The following is a 24,262-nucleotide window of genomic DNA, read 5'->3' on the forward strand; positions in this document are numbered from 1 at the left end:
CTGGTTTCCAAAAAAAAAATGCCCATTGCAAACAATGGGTACACTTCATGAATCTGTACAACTTACATTCGTAATTCAGGGCTCAGTTATGATTTTAAGTTGAGGACTACTTGTAATTTTTATATACTTAGCAATCTTAAATTACTTTTCTAATGAATGCATTCAAATTTATATAAAACTGATATAGTATTAATCAATAGAAAATAAAACAAAAAGCTAAGACTATTACATTACTGTTCACTTTATGGCTAATGGAAAAAAGAGCGCATGGCAAATCAAATCAAAATAAAATAAAATGATTTTGTGCAAGTAAAATGCAAGTATCAAAATGCTGATAAATTCATCAATTACTTTCCTTTAGGATCTCAACCATCATCTGGGAATACACTATTTGGTTTAGAAGGTACCCCAAAAGTTTCACAGTATTTTATGCACATTCATTTATGCATTGTACTGCATTTGGCAGTTGGAATTATTGTTGGAATAATCATTTCTAGATTATTCCAGCAACAGTGTGAGTCTGAACTTTGTCTGGCTTCAATATACTTATACATTAGATAATTGTTGCTTATCACGATAAACGTGATCTATTGTAACCTTTGTTGCTGTATATTGAATGACATTGAAAATTAGATTATTCTTATTATCAGAGAAACAAAAAAGGTACTAAACATCTGTAAGTTTCATAATCAATCACTGTATGCATCTGAGGGCAATAAAAATCAATCAGAAGCTCAGTGCATTTAAATCTAGTTTTTTAAGCATGACATTTTCCTTAGAGTTTCCTTCTCTAAATGTCAGCCTTTTATACTATAGTGATTGATTCCATCCTCAGGGAGAGGAACATAAGCAGTTTTATCTATTTCACAGAATACATATTTTTTATATCCTTGAAAACAGAAATATTAAAACATGGTGTTTTATTCTTAAATAAATAGTTTAATATTAATTATGAGACACACAAAATTTGGGTACCAAGACTGCATCCTGGATATTTTTGCAGCATTGCATGCATTGGGAAGGTCTTGCTTATTGTAATGATTTTTCTTTAGGAGCGGAACCTAATTATTAAAAATAAAATGTGGATTTCTTAAATATGATGATAAACCTGCCTAAAGACTTAGATATATAGGCTCTACTTTTGCATCACAATGTATATAATCTTGCTCTATTTCTGGAGATTTTACTTTAATTGTAAGAAGCCATATCATAGTTTCAATCTGTGTCAACAATATAATCCTCTATTATTTTTAAAGACTATGTAAATGCAAAGGAGAGTGATTCTGTTTTTAACAGCTGAGGGATTACATTCTGTTAACTTCTAATCAAAATCTGGATAAGTTTTCTACAATTAAAAAAGTATACAAAAGATGAAATAAGGCAATAGTGGTGTTCACTTTATATATTGTCTGCATTGCTCTTCAGTGACCAGTAAAATGAGTAAAGTATATTGTTTTGAATCTGCTTTGAATCATTGCCCAAAGTAAAAAAACAACAAAAAACTTCAAGCCAGCTCCTAAGAACACCTTTAATCACTCTCTTTCTTTACCAGAGAATATTGGTAAAGGATGGGCAAGGAATTTTGTCATGCGCTGAGCGGTCACTATTTTAATTTCTCATAATACCATAAAATGGTAATATATGATGGGAAATTTAAATACTGTTTCAACTTAATTACCCAGACTAATTAACTGACTGATAAGTTAGAGTTTTTACAGAAATCTACATTTATGCCTTTATGGTTCTTTTATCATTTCCTGTTCACTTTCAGCCTACAATCATTTTTGTTTACAATCATTATAAGCTTAAGGGAAACTTTTCAAGTTTTAAAACTTTTAAGTTTTAACAAACTTAATTTGTTCTTTATGAAATCTTATAAGAGAAATGATAGGGCTAACATAATGAAAAAACTAAGTTTCATTAAAATTAACATTTATTTTCCTGATATGTTTAATAATCTTATGCTACTACTGGTTAAAAAAGATTGATTTAGAATTTAAAACTCTATGTTTGCTCGGTCTAGAAATTTACAGACGTATAATTTGTTATTGTGGAATAATTTTTAACTGCAATGTCAACACATATTATAACATATAACAAGTTATTCCTAGCCTAGAAAAAACATTTTTTCCTCATAATGAATTATCAACTTAATAGAAAAACAAAGGTTTCAATTGTAGAATTTGAAATATCTGAGTATCAATTTTAAACCTTCAGACAGAGGTCACTAAAAGATGATCTTTAAGTTGGGTCATTTCATTCCAGTTATATAAATGTCCTTGAGAGCTAACTTCTTGAAGCAAGTGACCTTTAGGGATGGGGCCTTGGAATTTGTAACAGTAATTCCTTTAGACAGATGATTACAGAAATAAATAGCCTAGAATTGACCTACAATATAACCCTTAAAGGTTAATAATTTAGGAATATATTAATATTGCATTAATGTTCTATGTAACTCAGGAAAATGTTTCATAATGTAGAGAAATGGGGGTTTTCAGAGATCAGATCTTTTTAGTTTTTTTTAAAAAAGGAAAATATTGATGGTGTCAAGTACACTGCTCCAAAGATCATTAAAATCACCATCAATAAATAGCATATAACAATACGACCTGTTTTTGTGTAGAATTACTTATAATATTTTAATAATTACAAAATTGAAGAAATCACTATTTGTAGAAGAACTGAAAATAAAATAAATGGATCATCAAATAAAATCAACCCAAATTTCTCATTTGAGGCACAAATGACCAGTATCAAATGATCCTTCTTCAGATACTTCATGTGAAAACCCAATTCTCTGAAAAAGGTTCTAAAAGTGGGGGGAGGGGGGAAGGGGAAAAAAAGAATCACCTGCAGCAAAGTAGATGGACTCAGTTACAATGGCAATGAGTGCAGGTTGGAAGACCTGAGAGATTAGGTCAGTCAGGGATCGATCATCATGGAGAAAATCTATTTATGTGGTTACTAGGAGCTGAAAATGACTTGATAGCACATAATCAATAAATATCAGATGCCAAAGTAGAATATATTATTTCTTTCTTAGTAATATTATGCAAACAGTCAAACAACTCAAACTGAGACAAGTAAGTATCTTTTAAATTCCCCAAACAGCTATAGTTCTGTGAAAGACAGATATACTAGCTCACAGGTCTGCAACCTGTGGCTCCGGAGCCGCATGTGGCTCTTTCAGCCGTCTCCTGCGGCTCCCAGTCCTCTGCCATGTGCAGTCCAAAAAAAAAAAGTGGGACTAAAAAAGTTCAACCAATCAATTCAAATATGCAGGGTACCGCCCTGGTACCGCCCCAGACGGCTAATGGACCCTGGGCGGTTCCAAACACTGCTTGGGCCCCCACCTGCCTCCTTTGCTCATAGCTCGGCCGATGCCATGGTGGAAGCCTGGGAAAAGGCAGCCACAGAGGCACTCGACCGAGTTGTACCCATGCGGCCCCTGACCCGGTGCAGATCCCAGTGGGCTCCATGGTTTTCTACGGAGCTCCGGGAGATGAAACGTCGGAGACGGGGCCTAGAGAGTTGTTGGAGATCCAGCCGATCCGAATCCGACCGATCGCGACTAAGGTCCTTTACGAGGTCTTATCTCGCGGCATTAAGGTGGGCAAGGTCTAATTACTTTGCTACCCTTATCGCGTCCGCAGATAATCGCCCGACCGCCCTGTTTAGGGTGACCCGCTCCCTCCTTAATCTAGAGGTGAAGGAGGATCCCTTACAGGGTCATGCCGAGGAATTTAGCCAACATCTGCTGGACAAAATCGCTCGGATCCGGACCAGTCTGGATTCCGACTGGGCAGAATCTGACGATGAGAACATGGACAGTCTTGTTGATGTTATCTGGGAAGAGTTCGATCCTGTGACTCTGGACGAGGTAGACAAGATCATGAGGAAGCTGAGCTCCACTACATCCTTACTGGACCCGTGCCCCTCCTGGCTGGTTTATGCGGCTCGGGATGGGACACAAGGCTGGATCCATGCAGTGATAACTGCTTCATTGAAAGAGGGCAGTTTCCCCGCAGCCTTGAAAGAAGTGGTGGTGAGACCCCTCCTCAAAAAGCCTTCCCTGGACCCAGCTGTTTTAAACAACTTTCGCCCGGTCTCCAACCTTCGCTTTCTTGCGAAGGTTGTTGAGAGCGTAGTGGCGCATCAGCTTCCTCTGTTCCTTGAAGATACTGATTATCTACACCCGTACCAATCGGGTTTCAGGCCCGGACACAGCAAGGAGACGGCATTGGTCGCTCTGATGAATGATCTCTGGCGAGCTCGGGACAGGGGTTATTCCTCTGTCCTGGTCCTATTAGACCTCTCTGCGGCTTTTGATACCATCGACCATGGTATCTTACTGCGGCGTCTCAGGAGATTGGGAGTGGGAGGCACTGTTCTTCAGTGGTTCTCCTCCTACCTTCTGGAACGTTCACAGTGGGTGTTGGCAGGTGGGCAGAGATTGACCCCGAGACCTCTCATTTATGGAGTTCCTCAGGGGTCAGTCCTCTCACCTCTCCTGTTTAACATCTATATGAAGCCGCTAGGTGAGATCATCCATGGTTTTGGAGTGGGATATCATCAGTATGCTGATGACACCCAGCTTTTCATCTCGACCCCAAACCACACCAGTGATGCCCTCGACGTGATGTCCCGTTGCCTGGAAGCGGTCCGGGTCTGGATGGGGAGGAACAGGCTTCAACTCAACCCGGACAAGACTGAATGGCTGTACATACCGGCATGTCAGGAAATTCAGATCATTCCATCTCTTAATATTGGGGGAGAGTTATTTAGTTTAGTTTTTAGTTTATTAATATTTCTATACCGCCCTTCTCCCGAAGGACTCAGGGCGGTGAACAGGGCAAGAATAAAATGCAAAGTTACAAATATTAAAAAAAGATTAAATAGTTGCCCATTAAAAACAATTAATACAATACGTTTATAAAAACCCCAAAAATACAGCAATAAAAAACCCCAGCATTACCCCCCGTAGATAAGGCTCGCAATCTGGGTGTCCTCTTAGATTCACAGCTCTCCTTATAAGATCATATAGGAGATGTGACTAGAGGGGCCTTCGCCCAGGTTCGTCTGGTGCGCCAGTTGCGACCCTATCTGGACCTGGATGCCTTGCGCACAGTCACCCATGCACTTGTGACCTCTCGTCTAGACTACTACAATGCTCTTTACATGGGGCTACCCTTGAGAACCACTCGGAAGCTTCAGCTGGCACAGAGTGCAGCTGCATGAGTTCTTTTGGGGGTCTCCCGATACTCCCATATTACACCTCTGCTCCGTGAGCTGCACTGGCTTCCAGTTGCCTTCCGAGTGAAATTCAAGGTGCTGGTGATGACATACAAAGCCCTACATGGCATGGGTCCGGATTACCTACGGGAGCACCTACTGCCGGCGTCAACGTCCCTCCGTCCTGTACGTTCCCACAGAGAGGGCCTCCTCAGGGTACCACCGGTCAGAGAATGTCGGCTGGTGACCCCCAGGGGGAGAGCATTCTCGGTGGGTGCACCAATCCTTTGGAACCGCTTACCAGCTGAATTCTGGATGGCCCCCGACCTTCGCTCCTTCCGGCGTGATCTAAAAACTTATCTATTCGAACAAGCCGGCCTGGCCTGATGGATTTGGGTTTTAAAATTATTTAACTAATGTATTCTTATTTTATTGCCCTGTACACCGCCCTGAGTCCTTCAGGAGAAGGGCGGTATATAAATCAAATAAATAAATAAATAAATAAATAAATAAATAAATAAATAAATAAATAAATAAATAAATAAATAAATATCTCGCCTTGGCTCCACTCTTCAGTCAAACCCTGTTCTGCGCATGTAGGTGCATGTACGCGCATGTGCACACATTTTTTGTGGCTCCCAGTTTTTCCTTTTGTGAGGGAACTGGTTCCGAGTGGCTCTTTCACTGTTTCAGGTTGCTGACCCCTGTACTAGCTGCATATTACTGTCATTTTTAAAAAGATAATTATGGTTGGTTACGTTTGAAATTATGTGTTATGATAACATTTACATTTAAACAAATCAATTTGATCTTGCCATTTTGAAGTTCATTTCAGACTAACCACAGTTAGTGTGAGACTATATGTCTCAGTCAGGCAGAATTTCTTAAAATTCCAAGAACAAATTATGGCTTCTCACTCTAACAGTTACTTATTAGGAAGGGTAAGCTATGGATTTTGGAAGGAAGTTCTATGATGTGATTCAGTTGTAATATTTTAAAAAGGCTTTACATTTTTTTTACCCTGGTCTTTGTTAGTTTTTTAAATATGTTTTTAGCCTGCTTTTATTATTTTAATAAATAACTCAAAGCAGTGAACATACCTAATACTCCTTCCTCCTCTTTGTGAGATGAGATGGACTCAGAGACTGGCCCAAAATCACCCAGCCAGTTTTCATGCTTAAGGCAGGACTTGAACTCTCTTCTTGGTTTCTAGTTTGGTAACTTAACCACAAAACCAAACAAGCTTTTTCTTGTTTTTCTTATTCATGTCTTTTAATTATTTATTAGTAAAGCACCATAGCCACAAAAATGTAGTAAATTATTAGCATTAATTTCATACTGATAATATATAGATCATTTTTTTTCTTAATATTAAGTTTTTTTCTTCCTGTAAGTATTAATTTATTTTAATTTCTATAATGTCTGGGTTTTTACTGTACAATCATTGAGGTATTTTGTTGATGTAGTTGTTATATTTTACCAATAAAATAAAAATTCAAAAAAGCACACAAAATATGGCTTAAAAATGGAAGCTCTTGATTCATACCCCATTTTATCTTAAACAGCATTGAAATATTCCCTCTGTTTTCTGTATAATTTGCAATTAATTGGTTATTATACTGCACACATGGTCATATATTTTAAAAATCATGAGATTTTGTAATAATGATTTCTTTAAATCCAAAAATTTAAAGCCTTTTCTATATTTCTCTGTTTTAAGCTTCAGGTAAAATCTACCAAGTTTTCCAAAAGTCATACTTGATAAAACATAATGAAAAAGTGGTTAACATCAAACAGGTAGATTTCAGATTAGTTGGCAATAACCGTTTTTAAAATGCAAAATGTTTTCCATTATCAGCAATATAAAGATTTTTAAATATTTGAACTAATTTTGCCCATATCTGATGTGCAAATATTTCTCAAGTTCAAGTAGCCTGGTATTGCAATCCAGGTTCTTTTTTCCCTATGAACTTTTAAAAAGAAGTTATTTTGTAAAATCCTATAGTTTGACTAATATACCTACTTTATTAAAGGAACAGAAAACATCTTACATAATTTAATAAAATAAACGTATTACTGTTATACATTCTTTTCAAATTCCATCTACATCTGAACACCAGAAACTGTTAATGCAAGTAAATACTGTACCTACAAAAGATGAACATTAGGTGAAAATGTTATTAATAGATTTCAAAATTGATTTATTTTGTTGATTATTTCAACTATTTATGTTATCACTGAACTGATTCTTAAAGAATTATTCAAACCAATAATTATTGCATCATTTTAAAAACTATTTTTTTACATAGGAAAAACACATATACCAAACTTTAATTTCATACCATTCAACCACTTTACAACATTCTACAGCGAAGTCAATAAAGTCAAGATGGCGTCCATGGATGTGCATCCGCTGAAGTTCCACCACTTTCTATGTACATTTCCCACACACAGATGCAAACAATGTGTGGAAAAAAAGGGTAGATACTGTGATCACACAATCATAGCCATCATCTTGATTTTGGTTTTTTTTTAAATTTCCTCCTACAGATACCTTGTATAACACCTAATTATTTTTAGTAAATGATGTATCATGCAGATCTGTCTAATGACAAAACAAGTAGCAAAAGCAGAAAAACAGAGAACATTTGTTTCTCAAAAACACTGCTCCCTCTAAAGAACAAAGTATGGCTCTGCTGCTTTCAATCAAAGTAATTGCTAGAGATGCTGGATAACTTCTATGTCAAGAATTACAGTACATTAGGGAGCTTTTCCAATAAGGCAAAGTAGCAGCAGTTCATCATAGAGTTAATTCAATAAAACGTTTTCTACTTGGATTAACTGACCCAGTTTTTCCAGACTCTTGAATGGGAAACAAAAGATGAAACTTGTATATTATATGGATCTGAAAGAAAGGCCTGGGTATTCCAGCTCACTGAAGGCAGGCCTCTGTCCCTCTGTCTGGTTTCAACAAATGGTCTCTCATTAGATGAGTGTAGTGGCCCTTAGGGAGGCCCGAGCTTGCTAAAATTTACATTACAAATAATTGTGGACAGTTTGTATAAAGTGACATAGCTGGGATTTCATACTCTCACAGAAGAACGTATGGCTGGTCTTGCAGTCTGAAGACAAAATAATTTTGCTTTCTTGCCATTCAGAACTAGATAGAACCACATTTTTTATCAGGGAAGTACAGTCTTTAAAAAGAATCTGGATATAACAAGCTGAAGTAGATAAAATGTTTTGTATTTAAACATATGCTCTTGAAAATTTTATTCTATCCATATCAGAAAACAAACTGACATGATTTTTATTAATATGAATATTAGGACATAACTGTTTTATCCCCCTCAGAGTCACTTCTCATGATGACCAGCTATATAAATTTGAGAAATAAATAGAATTAATTATTTACAGTTTTCTGAATCCTACAAAGCAAAGATGCATATAAAATACGGCGTTTTTGAGCGTGACTTCTGAGCACAGCTCAGATGATCCCAGGTTCCTTCATGGCTCACTTGCTTGCAGAAAATAGGCTGCTTGCTAAGTGAATCTCCAGGATCAGTGGGCTACCTGGCACTGATCCTGTGGCTTCACTTAGCAAGCAGTATGTTTTCTGCAAACGAGTTGGGCAGGAGCCATTCGCTTGCTAGCCTTCCCCCCCCCCAACACACCACTTACTCACTCACCCTTCCTCGCTTGCCGCTCCACTCGCTGTTCCTCTGAAAACAGGCCGGTCTGCCCCTTTTATACTTTTTTCTTCTCTCCGCCCTCCTCCTTTTCTCTTCCGGATGCACGGAAGCTCCAGTTAGCATGTCGCCACAGATTCTGGGGATTCTGGCAAGCTCTGCAGCTCCAGCTGATCTCCAGGTCTGTTGTGGTTTTGACTCGTTCCCTCCCCCACTGTAATCAGCTAGGCTGGGCTAGCGTACCACCAGCCAGGGGCTCGCGTACCACTGGTGCTATGCATACCACCAGTTGAAAAGCCCTGACCTAAAGCATATTTTGTTCTAATCAGAGAAACAGCTGAGTATAGTAAGTATCTGGAGGAATATAAATCTATATAATAGTTTATCTTGCACGTATATGTCTTTGTATGTTAGTTTAAATTTAAGTATTTTTTCATATTTCAAATTCTCAGGAATGTCTAGGCAATTTGTGAAATCTATAAAATATTTAATGTTGACCATTTCATAACTGTAAGTTAAGGTACAAAATTTAAAATATGTGTATCTTAGGTCTTTAAAACCTGTTTTGTCTCTTGCCTTCACATTTTTAAATGTTTCTTACTTCTCCCCACTACAAAAAAAAAAGAACTGGTATTTTGTTTATTCATTAAATCTAGTTCTAGTGAAAAAATATGAGATCTTAACCTTGGCACAATTATTTAGGTATATATTCCACTGAACTTCCTATTTTTAAATAAGCAGTTATACAATTGTATCATTTTCTTGCCCTTTTGGCTAAGATCAAGTATGTGTATGTGTAATTATATCACTATACAATATAAAGCAAAATTTGAATTAAGTTTAAGAGCTGAACAGTGCCTACGTATATTTTATGTACAGATTTGCTGTAAATTTTCTATAAACAGCAACAGGCTTTATTGAAGGTCAAAACATAACAGAAGCAACAAGGGTACTGCTGCGCAGCTATTTATACGGTTGGCCGATAGGCGGCGACAAATAGATTTAAAGCTGAGGTTTACTGCCCAAAGACCTACTTAGCCGGCTGGAGACAACCAGTCTGGGCCGGCTAGCAACCGTTACAAGCATACACGTGAACTAAGCACTTAGCAATTCAACTCAAGCAATTAGCAAGCAGTGTAACATAAGCAAACACTTACAGCATATAAAAAGGCCAATACATTACAGTTTCATTCAACTCTCCAGCCACATATTAATTCTCAGTATTTAAGTTACAATTCCCATATCATCTCTGATTTGCGCAAACCTCATGTAAGCCACCATACATTTTGGTTTCAGTGAAGGAGAATATTTGTAGCTCAGAGTTGAAATGAGGGGTCCTTGGTGCTCTCTGAGCTTGTTTTCGTGCAGACCTTTCATTGCCCTAACTAGGTAATGGATTTTGGTTTCATTTATCTGATTACTCAAACAGTTTTAAAACTGTTTGTGTACTGTAGGTTTGTGAATGCAGGATGTCAGTTCTGTACAGAAATGTATTTATAAGCATATATTTACTGAATTCTTCAGAAGTGTGAACTACAGCAACCATTATATGAATATGAAGCTACCTTATGCATAGTCACAATGTAATTCAAACCCAATAATATTTTACACTATCGCTACCCCAGCATCAGTCTTGCAATGTTTCAAACATTTTCTTGCTCTGTTTTTCTATCCTTTCTCAGTGCTTGAAAATTTATTTTAAATTCTTCTTGATGTTTTTGTACTTTGTTTTAAAATACAATTTTATTTTAAAAGGAAAAAGAGAAAAAGAAGAAAAATGATAAAATATGGATATCAATGTAAACATTTGCAGAATAATGTAAAATAAATTAAAAGCTAAATACAAACTAATTCATTGAAAAATACATCTCACTTTTATTCTTATATACAGATAGGTTCACAACAATCTAATACTTCAGCACTTTTTAGTGATGATCACCAGTAAGGAATAACACATCAGCAGATATAAGATGTGTATCATTGTAAAGAAATGAATGAAAGGTTGCTGTGTCCAAAACAAACTTGGGTAAGAAGCACCTAAGTTGATAAAAAAAACCTAACAAAATGGAGACTATATAAAATAGCAATGAAAGATTTATCACCTTTTCACCCATTGTACCACTTTTAGGATGGCAACATCTGAATACCACCAGTCGCCTAGCAAGGTGTCAAAAACTTGATGACCAAAAAAAAAAGGAAAAAATTGATCAACTACAGGTAGTCCTCGACTTACAACAGTTCACTTAGTGACTATTCTAAGTTACAATGGCACCGAAAATGTGCCCCTCAAGCCACAGCCGAGCAAGACACCTGTCTGAGGTTTTCATTGTTGTAAGCATTTATGTTGAGGATTGGCAGCGGGGGTGGGGTGGGGAGGTATTTGGTTTTTATTCCCCCCATCTGCTGCGTGGTTGCAGCAGGTTTTGGTCACTTCACATGACCCTGGAACATTGTGACCATCATAAATATGAATCAGTTGCCAAGCATCTGAATGTAAATCACAAGACCCTGGAGATGCTGCAACATTCCAGCTGATCGGCGCTTCTGCTGGGCTCAGAAGCGCCCGGATCAGCACCGAGCTCCAGCTGGAGCCTGGCGCTGATCCTAGCCCTTCCGCTGAGCCCTGACAGCCCTGAAGAAGTACCGATCCTGATGCTTCCGCTGAGCCCTGACAGCCCCAAAGAAGCGCTGATCCTGGGGCTTCCGCTGACCCCTGACAGCCCTGCAGCTCCAGCTGTCTCTTGCCTAGGCTTGTGCGGTGCTGCTACCAGTTCAGTTGATTCCCTTCCCCCGCTACCACTTTTCTAGGATAGTCGCGTACCACCTGCCAGGTGCCAACATACCACAGGTGGTACCTGTACCACTGGTTGAAAAGCCCTGGTGTATAGTACAGAATATAATAAAAATATCTTCACTACATTTAAAAAATAGAGAATAAATATTTTCCAGATAGGGAATAAATCTACTTATAACTTTACTACATGCATCTCCCTTATGCACATATCTATATTGGGAGGGATAAGAAAATCCAGTTTCTGCTAAGAATATCTTATGCAATGTTAGTTGTTTTACTACAATGAGTTTCATATTCTGTTTGCCATGAAAAATTGATAACATGGCTATTCCATACCTAAACAGGAAGCATTCTTACCCTTTCAGGAATTTTAACACTTTCTATAAGAAACTTTTATACGGTAGTCATTCAAAATGCAGAATACTCCTCAATGAAAGATTGAAAGGCTTATCTGTTTCCTACATTTCCTTCACTAACAGGTATCCAACAATCAAATATCACCTGGAAATCAAGGCTCTCTGATACCATTCTGCAAATTCACTGGTAGACATCTGCAGTGATGTACCCATGCAAGTATGACCTGGTAGTAATCTGCTTATTACAGAAGGGACCAAATGACTGCCCTCTAGATCAGGGCTTTTCAACCAGTGGTACGGGTACCACCGGTGGTACATTGGCACCTGGCAGGTGGTACGCGACTATCCTAGAAAAGTGGTAGCAGGGGAGGGGAATGAGCTGAATTGGTGGCAGCACCGCACAAGCCTGAGCGAGAGATGGCTGGAGCTGCAGGGCTGTCAGGGCTCAGCGGAAGCGCCAGGATCAGCGCCAGGCTCCAGCTGGAGCTGGGTGCTGATCCTGGCACTTCTGGAATGTTGCAGCATCTCCAGGGTCTTGTGATTTACATTCAGATGCTTGGCAACTGATTCATATTTATGATGGTCACAGTGCCCCAGGGTCATGTGAAGTGACCAAAACGTACTGCAACCACCCAGCAGATGGGGGGATTAAAAACCAAACACCCCCCACCCCACCCCTGCTGCCAATCCTCAACAGAAATGCTCACAACAATGAATACCTTACAGGAGGAAGAGCACCGCCGGGCGGGCGGGCAGGTGTCTTGCTCAGCTTTGGCTTGGGGGGCACTTTTTTCAGTGCCATTGTAACTTTGAACAGTCACTAAGCGAACTGTTGTAAGTCAAGGACTACCTGTACTTGATCACTTTTTTCCTGGTTGTTTTTTTTTTGGTCATCAAGTTTTTGACACCTTGCTAGGCGACTGGTGGTACTCGGATGTTGCCATATCCTAAAGTGGTACAATGGGTGAAAAGGTTGAAAAGCCCTGCTCTAGATATACCAGACTACAACTTCCATAGTCCCTGACCACTCGCCAAATAGTGAGACTGATGAGAGTTGGTCCAAAACATATAAAAGGCATCATATTGCCCATCCCTACTTAATTTCTATTGGATTCAGCAGTCTTTTCCTCCTTACTCGATTCAATTTTCTAAAATAAAGTGACTTACAGATGATTCCACTGGCTACAGAAGTACGATTCATAGGATAGGAAGGAAGCTCATTAGAGAAATTTAGATTAATTGATTGTGCTATACAATCTTAGTTATAGAGCATAATTTAATCCTGTTATTAATAATAGACTTTAAATCACTGCTCTGAATTTTAAATGCTTTAAGTAGAAAGGCAGGAGAAATCTGACAGAAGAGATCAAAGCAAGACCATAGATGGCACTGAATATAATGCAATGGTGTAATTTCAGGAAAGTCAACAAGGAATTCAAATTCAAATTAATCTATATCATGCCACATCAAAAATCTCCAAATCATGTCATGGACTAGGCATGTTCCAAAAGTGATGAATGTTATACAAAGATAGAAAGACACTTATCAGGGTATGCTTGTCTCATAACTAAGAGCTCTTGATCTAGAAATTAATTGGATCACATAGGACAAACGAGAGAAGAAATTAAAACACCTTAGATGTATGAATATACTTTGCCCAAACTATGTGTGTGTGTATGTGTATGGAGGCGGGGGGGAGAGAATACTGCTACTGCTACTACTACTACTACTACTACTACTACTACTACTGCTAAGCTTGTAAGCCACCCTGAGTCTTCGGAGAAGGGCGGGATATAAATGGAATAAAAATAAAAAATAAAAATAAATAAAATAATAAAATGCAAGCTAGCTTCTTGCCCCTTCATGGATTACTGCCTTGTCGTGGTGAAGGGGCTTGCGTAATTCAATGAAGCTATGAGCTATGCCGTGCAGGGCCAACCAAAACGGATAGGTCATAGCAGAGAGTTCTGACAAAATGTGATCCACTGGAGAAGGAAATGGCAACCCACTCCAGTATCTTTGTTATGAAAACCCTATGGACAGTACCAAAAGGCAAAACGATATGACGCTGGAAGATGAGCCCCTCAGGTCGGAAGGTGTCCAATATGCTATTGGGGAAGAGCAGAGGGCTAGTACTAGTAGTGCCAGAAAGAATGAAGCGACTGGGCAAAAGCCGAAAGGACGCTCAGCTATGGATGTATCTGGTGGTGAAAGGAAAGTCCGATGATGTAAAGATTTTTTCTCCATAGGAACCTGGAATGTAAGATCCATGAATCAAGGCAAGCTGGACGTGGTCAAACAAGAGATAACAAGACTGAACATCGACATCTTAGGAATCAGCGAACTAAAATGGACAGGAATGGGCGAATTTAATTCAGATGACCATCAGGTATACTACTGCGGGCAAGAATCCCTCAGAAGAAATGGAGTAGCCTTCATAGTCAATAAAAGAGTAGGAAAAGCAATACTGGGATACAATCCCCAAACTGACAGAATGATCTCAGTTCGAATCCAAGGCAAACCATTCAATATCACAGTAGTCCAAATACATGCCCCAACCAGCGGTGCTGAAGAGGATGAAACTGACCGCTTCTATGAAGCCCTACAGCACCTTATAGAACTAACACCAAAAAATGATGTTCTTATCATCATGGGGGATTGGAGTGCTAAAGTAGGAAGCCAAAAGATAACCAGAATAACAGGCAAGTTTGGCCTTAGAGTATAAAATGAAGCAGGGCACAGGCTGATAGACGTTTGTCAAGAAAATACGATGGTCATAGCAAACATTCTTTTCCAACAACCCAAGAGACGGCTCTACACATGGACATCACCAGACGGTCAACACAGAAATCAGATTGACTATATGCTCTGCAGCCAAAGATGGAGAAGCTCTACACAGTCAGTAAAAACAAGACCAGGAGCTGACTGTGGCTCAGACCATGAGCTTCTCATTGCAAAGTTTAGGCTTAAACTGAAGAAAGTAGGAAAAAGCACTAGGCCACTCAGGTATGAATTAAATCATATCCCTGTTGAATATACAGTAGAGGTGACAAATAGATTTAAGGAATTAGATCTGATAGACAGAGTGCCTGAAGAACTATGGACAGAGTTTCGCAACATTGTACAAGAAGTAGCAACCAAAACCATCCCAAAGAAAAAGAAATGCAAGAAAGCAAAATGGCTGTCTGAGGAAGCTTTGCAAATAGCTGAGGAAAGGAGGGAAGCGAAAGGCAAGGGAGAAAAAGAAAGATACGCCCAATTGAATGCAGAATTCCAGAGAATAGCTAGAAGAGATTAGAATGCCTTCTTAAATGAACAGTGCAAAGAAACAGAATAAAACAATAGAATAGGGAGGACCAGAGATCTCTTCAAGAAAATTGGAAAGATTTCATGCAAAGATGAGCATCATAAAGAACCAAAATGGCAGGGACCTAACAGAGGCGGAAGAGATTAAGAAGAGGTGGCAAAACCAGGGCTTTTTTTCTCATAGAACGTGTTTTTCTGTACTGCTGCAACTATCAAGTAACTCTAATTCGGAGGGGAGGGGGCAACCGCAATGCTGATGCGGCCCTCAATGAAATTGAGTTTGACACCCCTGTTTTAGGGTGTTGATTGTTACTAAGTTTCTTTTCCTATTTCAACATACCTTAGGATTTACTCAGACATATTGAATATTTTGATTCCATTGTGGTGACATGGGAATGTTGCATTTGCTATAAGAAATATCCAGTTATCAATATCTGTGTTTTTCTGTACTGCTGCAACTATCAAGTAACTCTAATTCGGAGGGGAGGGGTGGGAATACTGGATACATTTTCTTATCCTGCAAAAACATCAAAGGCCACATGGGTCACTATGTATATATTCACACACACCCTTGTTTTATTTCTCCTGTATTCATTTTTAAACCTGATTATACTCACCATTCTTTTGCTAAGTTTTTACTGTTACCTATTTTCATTTGCACATGTTCTGATTTTACCTAAGACAGGGGTCAGCAACCTGAAACAGTGAAAGAGCCACTCGGAACTGTCACAAAAGGAAAAACTGGGAGCCGCAAAAAATGTGTGCGCATGCGCGTACATGCGCACATGCGCAGAACAGGGTTTGACTGAAGAGTGGAGCCAAGGCGAAATATGCACCTACCCTGCACATTTGAATTGATTGGTTGAACTTTTTTAGTCCCTTTTTTTTTGGACTGCACATGGCAGAGGACTGGGAGCCGCAGGAGATGGCTGAAAGAGCCGCATGCGGCTCCGGAGCCGCGGGTTGCAGACCTGTGACCTAAGAGATGCCTTTTAAAGCTTCTCTTCCATTTTTTACTGTTAATATATTATTTCACAAGTGACTTAGCTTCTGGATTTTTTGTATGTGTATGTTCTTCTACTGTGTCACTTATTGCTTCATATTTAGTCCTTTGTTTTCTAACTTTCTCACCACTGTCTTTTCAAGGATTTTTCCTCTAGATTGAGTATTATAAAGATACTAGTAACAAAGTACTGAGTAACAACTGAGAGGTGCTATGCAATGCAAGAATTCAAGTTACCCAAATTCTGTGCAGAAACTGCCAACAAAATGTACAGTAGATGACAGCTTTATGAAAAAGAGACATTTGATGTTTTTACTCCAACATTTGATCTCAACTAGTCCAATTAAATAGCTAAATTCCCATGAATATTACTATGATCTGAACATAAAGATAAAGCAAATGATATCATTTCTACTTACATTCTTTGGACATTCCCACTTCAAAGCACTTCTGCAGTCTGCAATATTGGCAGCGATTCCTAGTGACTTTGTTAATAACACAGTTCTTATCTCGGTGACATGTATAAACCATGTTCTTTTGAATGCTCCGACGGAAAAAACCCTGCAATCAATGAAAAAATAAAAATGAGTGAACATTGTTATTGTCTTGTTCTGTGAAGTGACAGAAAGTGTCACATCATGATGCAATTTGATAACATTCAAGCTTTAAAAATATTCAGCATTCAACAATAGAAAACTGTTTTTTTAAATAAACAGTAGCATCTAATATCTAAAACAGGCTGTCGGCAAACAAAGGATAATGTTTAGGAAATTGTCTTGTATCAATCTGGTGAAGGAAAAACCGAGTGAAACAAAGCAAAACATTTTCTGGCATACTTTTGCTATCCATTTATAACAATAAGTGAGGTACAAATGAATGGGTCAAGAGGAAAGAGAACTGGAGTAACTGGAGCTGAAGAAAGAAAGTTAAAATTATAGAAGACTGAGCAGTACATGGACCTAGCAAAACCAAAACCAGAAAGTATAGGGAGACATAATTAATGTACATTCTGTGTTGTCGTATAGTAGAATTTTTATTCTTTTTTCCAATTAGAAGTTATTTTAAACAGATAAAACTAATGCAAGAACCTAATTTAAAAATGCATTTTAAAAAGGAAAATATTAAAACGTGTTTTAAAAAAGAAGAAAAAGAAGAAACAAAGAAGAAAAAACAAAGAAACTTCCTCTTCAACAACTTTATGTAATTTTAACGTATCACTGCATCTTAAAATGCAACCACAGTAGACAGGGTTTAACTTCCTAGTGTGTTGTATTTATTACTTCACAGTCCTTTTCTGCACATTGCATATTGTTGTTCATTCCAACAATGAATGGCAAAATAAGGAAATAATGCTATAATGGCTAGGATTCAGTAATATGCTAGGACAGTATTAAATTGTTGGACTGAATTAAGACCCAGGTAAAAGTTCACCTACAAACATGGAAACCTATCAGGTGAGTTGGTGACAGACATTCTATTTCAGTCCAATGAATCTCACAGTGCTGTTGTGAGGAAAACAGGTTAAGAGAATCCTATGTGTACCACTTGAGTACCTGAATAAAAGATAAGATAAATCTGACAAATGTATTTTAAAAAATGGATTTCCTTGACTGGTTTTTTTAAAAAAACCAACACTCCATCAAATAAGTATTTGTGTCATCCAAACAGTAATGCAGTGGACATCAATAGAATTATTAATTAATTAGATTTAATCATTAATGAACAAATTTATACATAAAATCAAAGTTTTGGTACTGGTCATTTCTCTGCTTATTGAAGGAATTCAAATTAAAATATCCCATGTAACATATTCAAAGAAGTCTAGTCCTTACCTACTTATCAGTTCAAACTTTAAACAGTACTTATCTCAATATTAAAGCAGAATCTGTCACTACTACCACCGTACTTACAGTTAGTTGAAGTTGCTATCATACTTTTTATAATAGTAGGTTAAATATATCTAACCCCTCTGTCTTCACAGGACTTAATATGCAGATATAGTGAAACCGCAATGTAATATAATGGATTGAATTCTAATATTTTTAGATTTTTAACCTGCAACTATCCATCAGTGAAATTAGAAAAAAAATACTTGATCACATTAGAAGATGAATCAGCCAGAATATGTTAGATCAGGGGTGTCAAACTGCTGGCCCATGGGTCGGATGCATCATAGCAAAATCGCACCCACCCCATTGCCAGCAATGGCTAAAAAGTCGCGATACATTGCGATACGTCACGTGATGTTGCGAGTTTGACACCCCTGTGTTAGAGGTCAAGCAACATAAAACATAATGAAATATACATGGATTCTCAGATTTTTCTTGACTTGGAAAATTATTGGTGAGTGTGTATGTTAGGGTTACTTAAGGTTTCACACACACACACACACACACACACACCAAGTGAACTTGATGCCAGTTTTAAATTAGTCAGTTTTGTGCATGGAAAAGGATATGCAAAAGTTATGAATTTAATCCTGAATAACCACCACTATTTGAATACAAAACATCACACACATTTCAGCTTCTGGAAATAAACTTCCCAGACAACTCCTAGAAGTTGGAAGTTCCTCTAGAAAGAGATATATCAACATTATAGGTGCTGCAGCTAGAACAAACAGAGACAGATAATTCGCAAATATTAAAGATAACATATTGTATGGACAGAAGTTCCATGCAGTACAAAGGGCTATCTGAATTCAACTTAATGCAGATACTGGCATGATGGGATAATTAAAGAATAATGCATTTTTTTTAAAAAAATATCCAGAGCTATCCAATCCACGGAATGAAAGAAACAAAACCTGCAATATGAGGAAGGATACTCTACCCATTTGACTTCCATTTATAGGTCACCTGTTTGACAGTTGTCCTGTTATGCTACAGACCTAGGCAATCCTTTTAACCCAAGGGTCCTATTACAACTGCTGAAGAAAGAACATGAGAAGGTCCCTCTCATTTACAGGAAGAGAACAGGAATGGATTAGTACCTGCTTACCTTGTTTCCCACCCCTGACTTGGCATCTTCTCCAAAATAAAGTATTATTCACAACCCAAAAAGGTTGCCCATCACAATATAGGTATTTTGAAGTTATTACAAACTACCAGAAAAGAGTGCACTAGAAAAACTGGGGCAGCTCTGAAGAAAAGAGCATGCCAGAAAATTAGCTAGTAGGAAAGAACACCTATAATCTTATGAACTAAACTTTTCCTGGAAATATGCTCCTATTTTTATACTAATATTACAAAGCAAATAGGAAGCTAGAAACCTTGCATTTGCCAGAAGACTTCTTGAATTTGGAATTTATGGGCTCCTGTCGCTAGCTGTACCTAGAATTGGTCATATTGACTGGAACCACTAAGAACTGTAAATGAATACAAAGAGATCTTAATCCCTGATATAAAGGATGTATAATTTTTCAATCCAAAAAAACTTCTACCAAATACCAACAGAATACACACCAAAATCAGGCCCATTTTTTTGAAAAGTATTTTTTAATAGCAGTCTTGAACATTTGGCATTTCCCTCTGAGAGAACTACACATCCTAAGATGAGATACGTAATTTATTATCCCTAATAACAAGAATAACAATAATGTAGTGACTTCAAATTAATAGCCAGCAGGATATGAATTATCAATGTTATTTTTTCAAGAATTCATTTGTCCACATTTCACTCTATTTATTAGCATTGAGTACTCTTACAAGAGAGCATATTATGCCTGTAAGGCATAAGGAATTTACATGAACAATTCTCATTAGTGTTAATGGCTATTCAATACCTACATAAATCCTCTGTGATAGAAGCATGAGGGTGTCAGTGACAAAAATAAGCAGGAAAGATATTACCGTTGCCAGACTAAATATTTTATGTACAGAGAGCAGTATATTCCAAACTGCATGTGTTTTATTTGCCATCTAAAGTAGGCTTGCAGAAGATGAATAAACAGTGTGAATTTATTTTTTATTTTTATTTTAATTCCATTTATATCCCGCCCTTCTCCGAAGACTCAGGGCGGCTTACAAGCTTAGCAATAGCCTTCATTCTATGTATATGCCTGCTTATTAGGGCTTTCACACGCAAGCGGCATTATTACAAAGTCAGCTTAATTGCCCCCCACAATCTGAGTCCTACCTCGGAAGGATGGAAGGCTGAGTCAACCTTGAGCCTGGTGGGACTCGAACCTGCACTAATTGCAGGCAGCTGGTGTTACTTAAGGAGGCATTAGCCCACTGCTCCACCAAGGCTTTGAGCATGCCATGTGCATTAACAAATTCTAAAAGACATTTGGATATTTTTATTTTAATTTAGTTAATAGATAAAGTATGATGGAGAAACCCATTTCTGGGAAAAAATACTTTTATCAGATACATTCTTATTCGTATATACGTAGGTTACTTTTTCTTTTCCTCCTTTCCTCCCAATCTCTACAATTCAAAATTCTTCAGAACAGAATATTTGGTCTCTATTCTCCATTCCATTCCTTCCACAATAACTTCTCTTAAAGGTTGTTGGGTAGAGTATCATCTTAGACATGTTGCATTAGATGTCCTCATTTACAGATTGCAATGGGAGGAAAAACACCAAGTATAAATTATTCAAAATCGACTGTACCAACGTGTGTTCTCTGAGCTTTCGCCATTGGCAAAGCAGACGGGATTATTTTTCACATTTAATTGTGTTGATACCTTATCTGCCCCATCGAAAGTGGAGAATGATATGTGAAACCACATGTACCCAGGAACAAATAAAGACAGTTACTAGGTCCATTATTTAAAGCCAGAGTATGCTATCTAGACAATGTTACTCTAGCACAATGCTAAAAAAGAAAAAGAAACAAAAGAACAGGAAAAAAAGACCAAACTTCTTATTATTTACTTTTGTAATGCTTCTCTATTACGATGTCAAACATGAAAGAGTTTAGTTCAGAGATAGGTTGCTTCAAGAAGATCTGAACAGATTTAATAACTAGTGTCACAAAGAACTTTTGAATGCCACCTGGATACAAAGGAGGCCATTGTAATCACATCCTCTATAATAATAAACCAAATGGCTTTTGTCTTAAAATTTAAAGACATTTAAATGTTTTAAATGTTTTGGAACATCTTGCCTTGTTATCGAACATGATGAAATGAGAGGGATCTATACCAGCATATCATATTCAACCTTAGGGTAAACTGAGTGGCAAACAAATCTAATAAATAAATAAACACTGCTGAAAATTGGAGAAAAATCTACTCATATAAACCATTATTTTCTCAAAAGGAAAAAGCCTTGGCTTAGCATAATGTATTTCTTTTAAAATCATGAGAATGCATAGCATTGCCTTTTTATATGCATGCCTCCTATTGACGAAGGCAACAAACTTACAAGGAGAAAACTAAACTTGCAAACTAATTTAATTTAAGATTAATTTAATCTTAGTTTTAATCGTTTTTAATTGTATATGATGTATTTTAACTTTTAATTTTCCCTGTAAACCGCCCTGAGTCCTACGGGAATAGGGCGGTATATAAATGTAAATATAAATAAATAAATAAATAATTTAGGTTAAGCACTAAATACAATAGTGCTCCAGTGCTAGCTGAGAACTTTTAGGGGAAAAGCTTTCATTAACTGTAAATATCAACTTTTGCATATAAAAGAAAGCTAATTCAAATGACATATATGCTCTTTTACAATGTTAGTACAAAGTATTCACACGTACTTCAGGCATCCTTTTTCAAAAAGACTGTACTTAGATAAGGCTCATTTAGATTAGCCTAATAAAACAGTCAAACACAAAAGCCAAGGAAGATGAAGCTCTGTCTAAATTAAGCAGCACTAATACTTGCTAAGTCACACATATAATACTTGGGAAGCTGATTTTGAAAAAGTTAAGCAGGTTTATTTTTGGCTGCTATTTAGGCAGAAAATTCTGGGGCTATAAGACTAAGGAAGGGGAAGATGAAAGAACATCCTAGCAAAAGCAACAGCAAATCACTTTTCTAGTGTTCTGTGATAGTAAGAAAATTGCATGAGCATGTCCACATAGATGCCAGGAATCAAACTGAACTCGAAAGAGCATTACTCTTTTTAAAATATTTATGAATTTATCTGTCTCTTTGTTAGGTTAGAATTGTCAAGCATGCATCCCAGAATGGCTTCCTTACCTTCAAGAGCTGTAGAGATAGCACAGTTTCTTTTATCAGACATAATTTCTGCAACTATGAAGTTCAAAAAATAATCTTTCAAGAAAAAAATCCTAGTTTCTTTCCCCTGTAACCATCAACAAGAAAAAAAACGTTGTGGGCACCAGGCTAGAAAGCACGAGACTGTGAATTTTAGTCCAGCCTTAGCCATTAAAGCCCACTAAGTGACCTTGGTCCAGACACTTTCTCTCAGCCCAACTCATTACACAGGATTGCTGTTGTGAGGAAAATAGGAGGTGGAGAAGATATGTTGAATATGTTTGCTACTTTAAGTTACTTGTAAAAATAATAAAGGCGGGATACAAATAAATATGTAAAAAAGTGTGTGAGAGAGATAGATGATAGAGAGAGAAAGAAAGAGAAAGAAAGAGGAAGGAAGGAAGGAAGGAAGGAAGGAAGGAAGGAAGGAAGGAAGGAAGGAAGGAAGGAAGGAAGGAAGGAAGGAAGGAAACGAAACGATTTTCAGAACTGTTTAGAGATCTGTGTCTACACTTTAAAATCTATTCTGATTAGATATTAACTCTTCTACCTAATGCTCTGTCCCAAAAAGATGTACTCTCTGTGCGGAATGATTTCCAGAGTTTGGGGTAGGAACTCAGCAGGATAGGCTGTAGGCTCACTTTTTCAGAAGTTTTACCAGTGTATAAGGAGCAAAATGGAAATGGCCAGCGTATAGCAGAATTCAATATGTGGCTAAAGGAGTGATGTAAAGGGGAAGGCTTTGGTTATATTAGTCACGATGTGTGCAGCTGGTCCAATGAAAAAGTGTACAAAAGAGATGGTTTGCATCCATCAAAGAAAGGGTTACTTGGCAATAAATTCAGATTTTCTGGAGAAATATTTAAACTGAACAATGGGGACAGTGAGTTAATTGATACAGAACATTCCTGTCCCCAGCAATCCAAAAATTATAAGGTTATCAGTGCATGTAACATACTGTATATGTGTGTGCGGATAAGAATATCAACTTTGCTGTCAAGCAAAATCAAGCTTTTAATCGCGAGTGCCACACAAAGTGCACTAATCAAACAGGTGATAAGAAAATAGGGGAACTCAGGCACCACACAAGTTATGTAAAAAGTAAACACAGGGTCCGTCATAAAGGACTTAAATGTCTATACACCAATGCACAAAGTATGAACAGTAAGCAGGGTGAACTAGAAATTCAGATAAATGAGGGCAGATATGATATTGTTGCCCTTACAAAAACATGGTGGGATGAAACCCACAAATGAGGGATTTAATTTATTTAAAAGAAACAGACCAAACAAATGAGGAGGTGGAGTTGCTCTCTGTATAAAAAATAATTATATCTCTACAGAAATAGAGCACAACAATGATGAAATCTATCCATTAGTTGATCTTAAACCAGAGACGTATCTGCTTGGCTCCAGGCCTGGAAATATTAAGAAGGATATATGGTATTTGGTTTTACATATCTTAATGGTGGCAAGGATGGGGTATGCTCAATTTTGGAAGGCAAATCATACCCCGCCGGATGAAGTTATAATTAGGAGAATACTTGATTGTGCAGAAGCAGACACATTGACCAAGAAGTTGAAGGGTAAAGAAGAGACACCAGCATTTCTATCATGGAATAAATGGTATATTTGGATGGATAAAAGATTAAAGAAATGAGGGTGGCTTGGGGGTTGGTCAAAAATGAAGTGATATAGTCTTTGTTAATG

At 37.6% G+C, this 24,262-nt stretch overlaps 1 protein-coding gene across 2 annotated transcripts in view; it reads right to left on the reverse strand.

Moving 5' to 3' along the window:
• RARB (retinoic acid receptor beta) overlaps positions 1 to 24,262 on the reverse strand; it is a 257,875-nt gene that overhangs the window by 34,029 nt on the left and 199,584 nt on the right. For both annotated transcript variants that reach the window (XM_081345080.1, XM_081345081.1), the window contains one exon: positions 16,800 to 16,941. In XM_081345080.1, coding sequence (XP_081201206.1) covers positions 16,800 to 16,941 — 142 coding nt within the window. The remainder of the gene's footprint in view (positions 1 to 16,799; positions 16,942 to 24,262) is intronic.

The sequence above is a fragment of the Vipera berus genome, assembly GCF_964194415.1.
Source record: "Vipera berus genome assembly, chromosome: Z".
NCBI classification, from domain to species: domain Eukaryota; kingdom Metazoa; phylum Chordata; class Lepidosauria; order Squamata; family Viperidae; genus Vipera; species Vipera berus.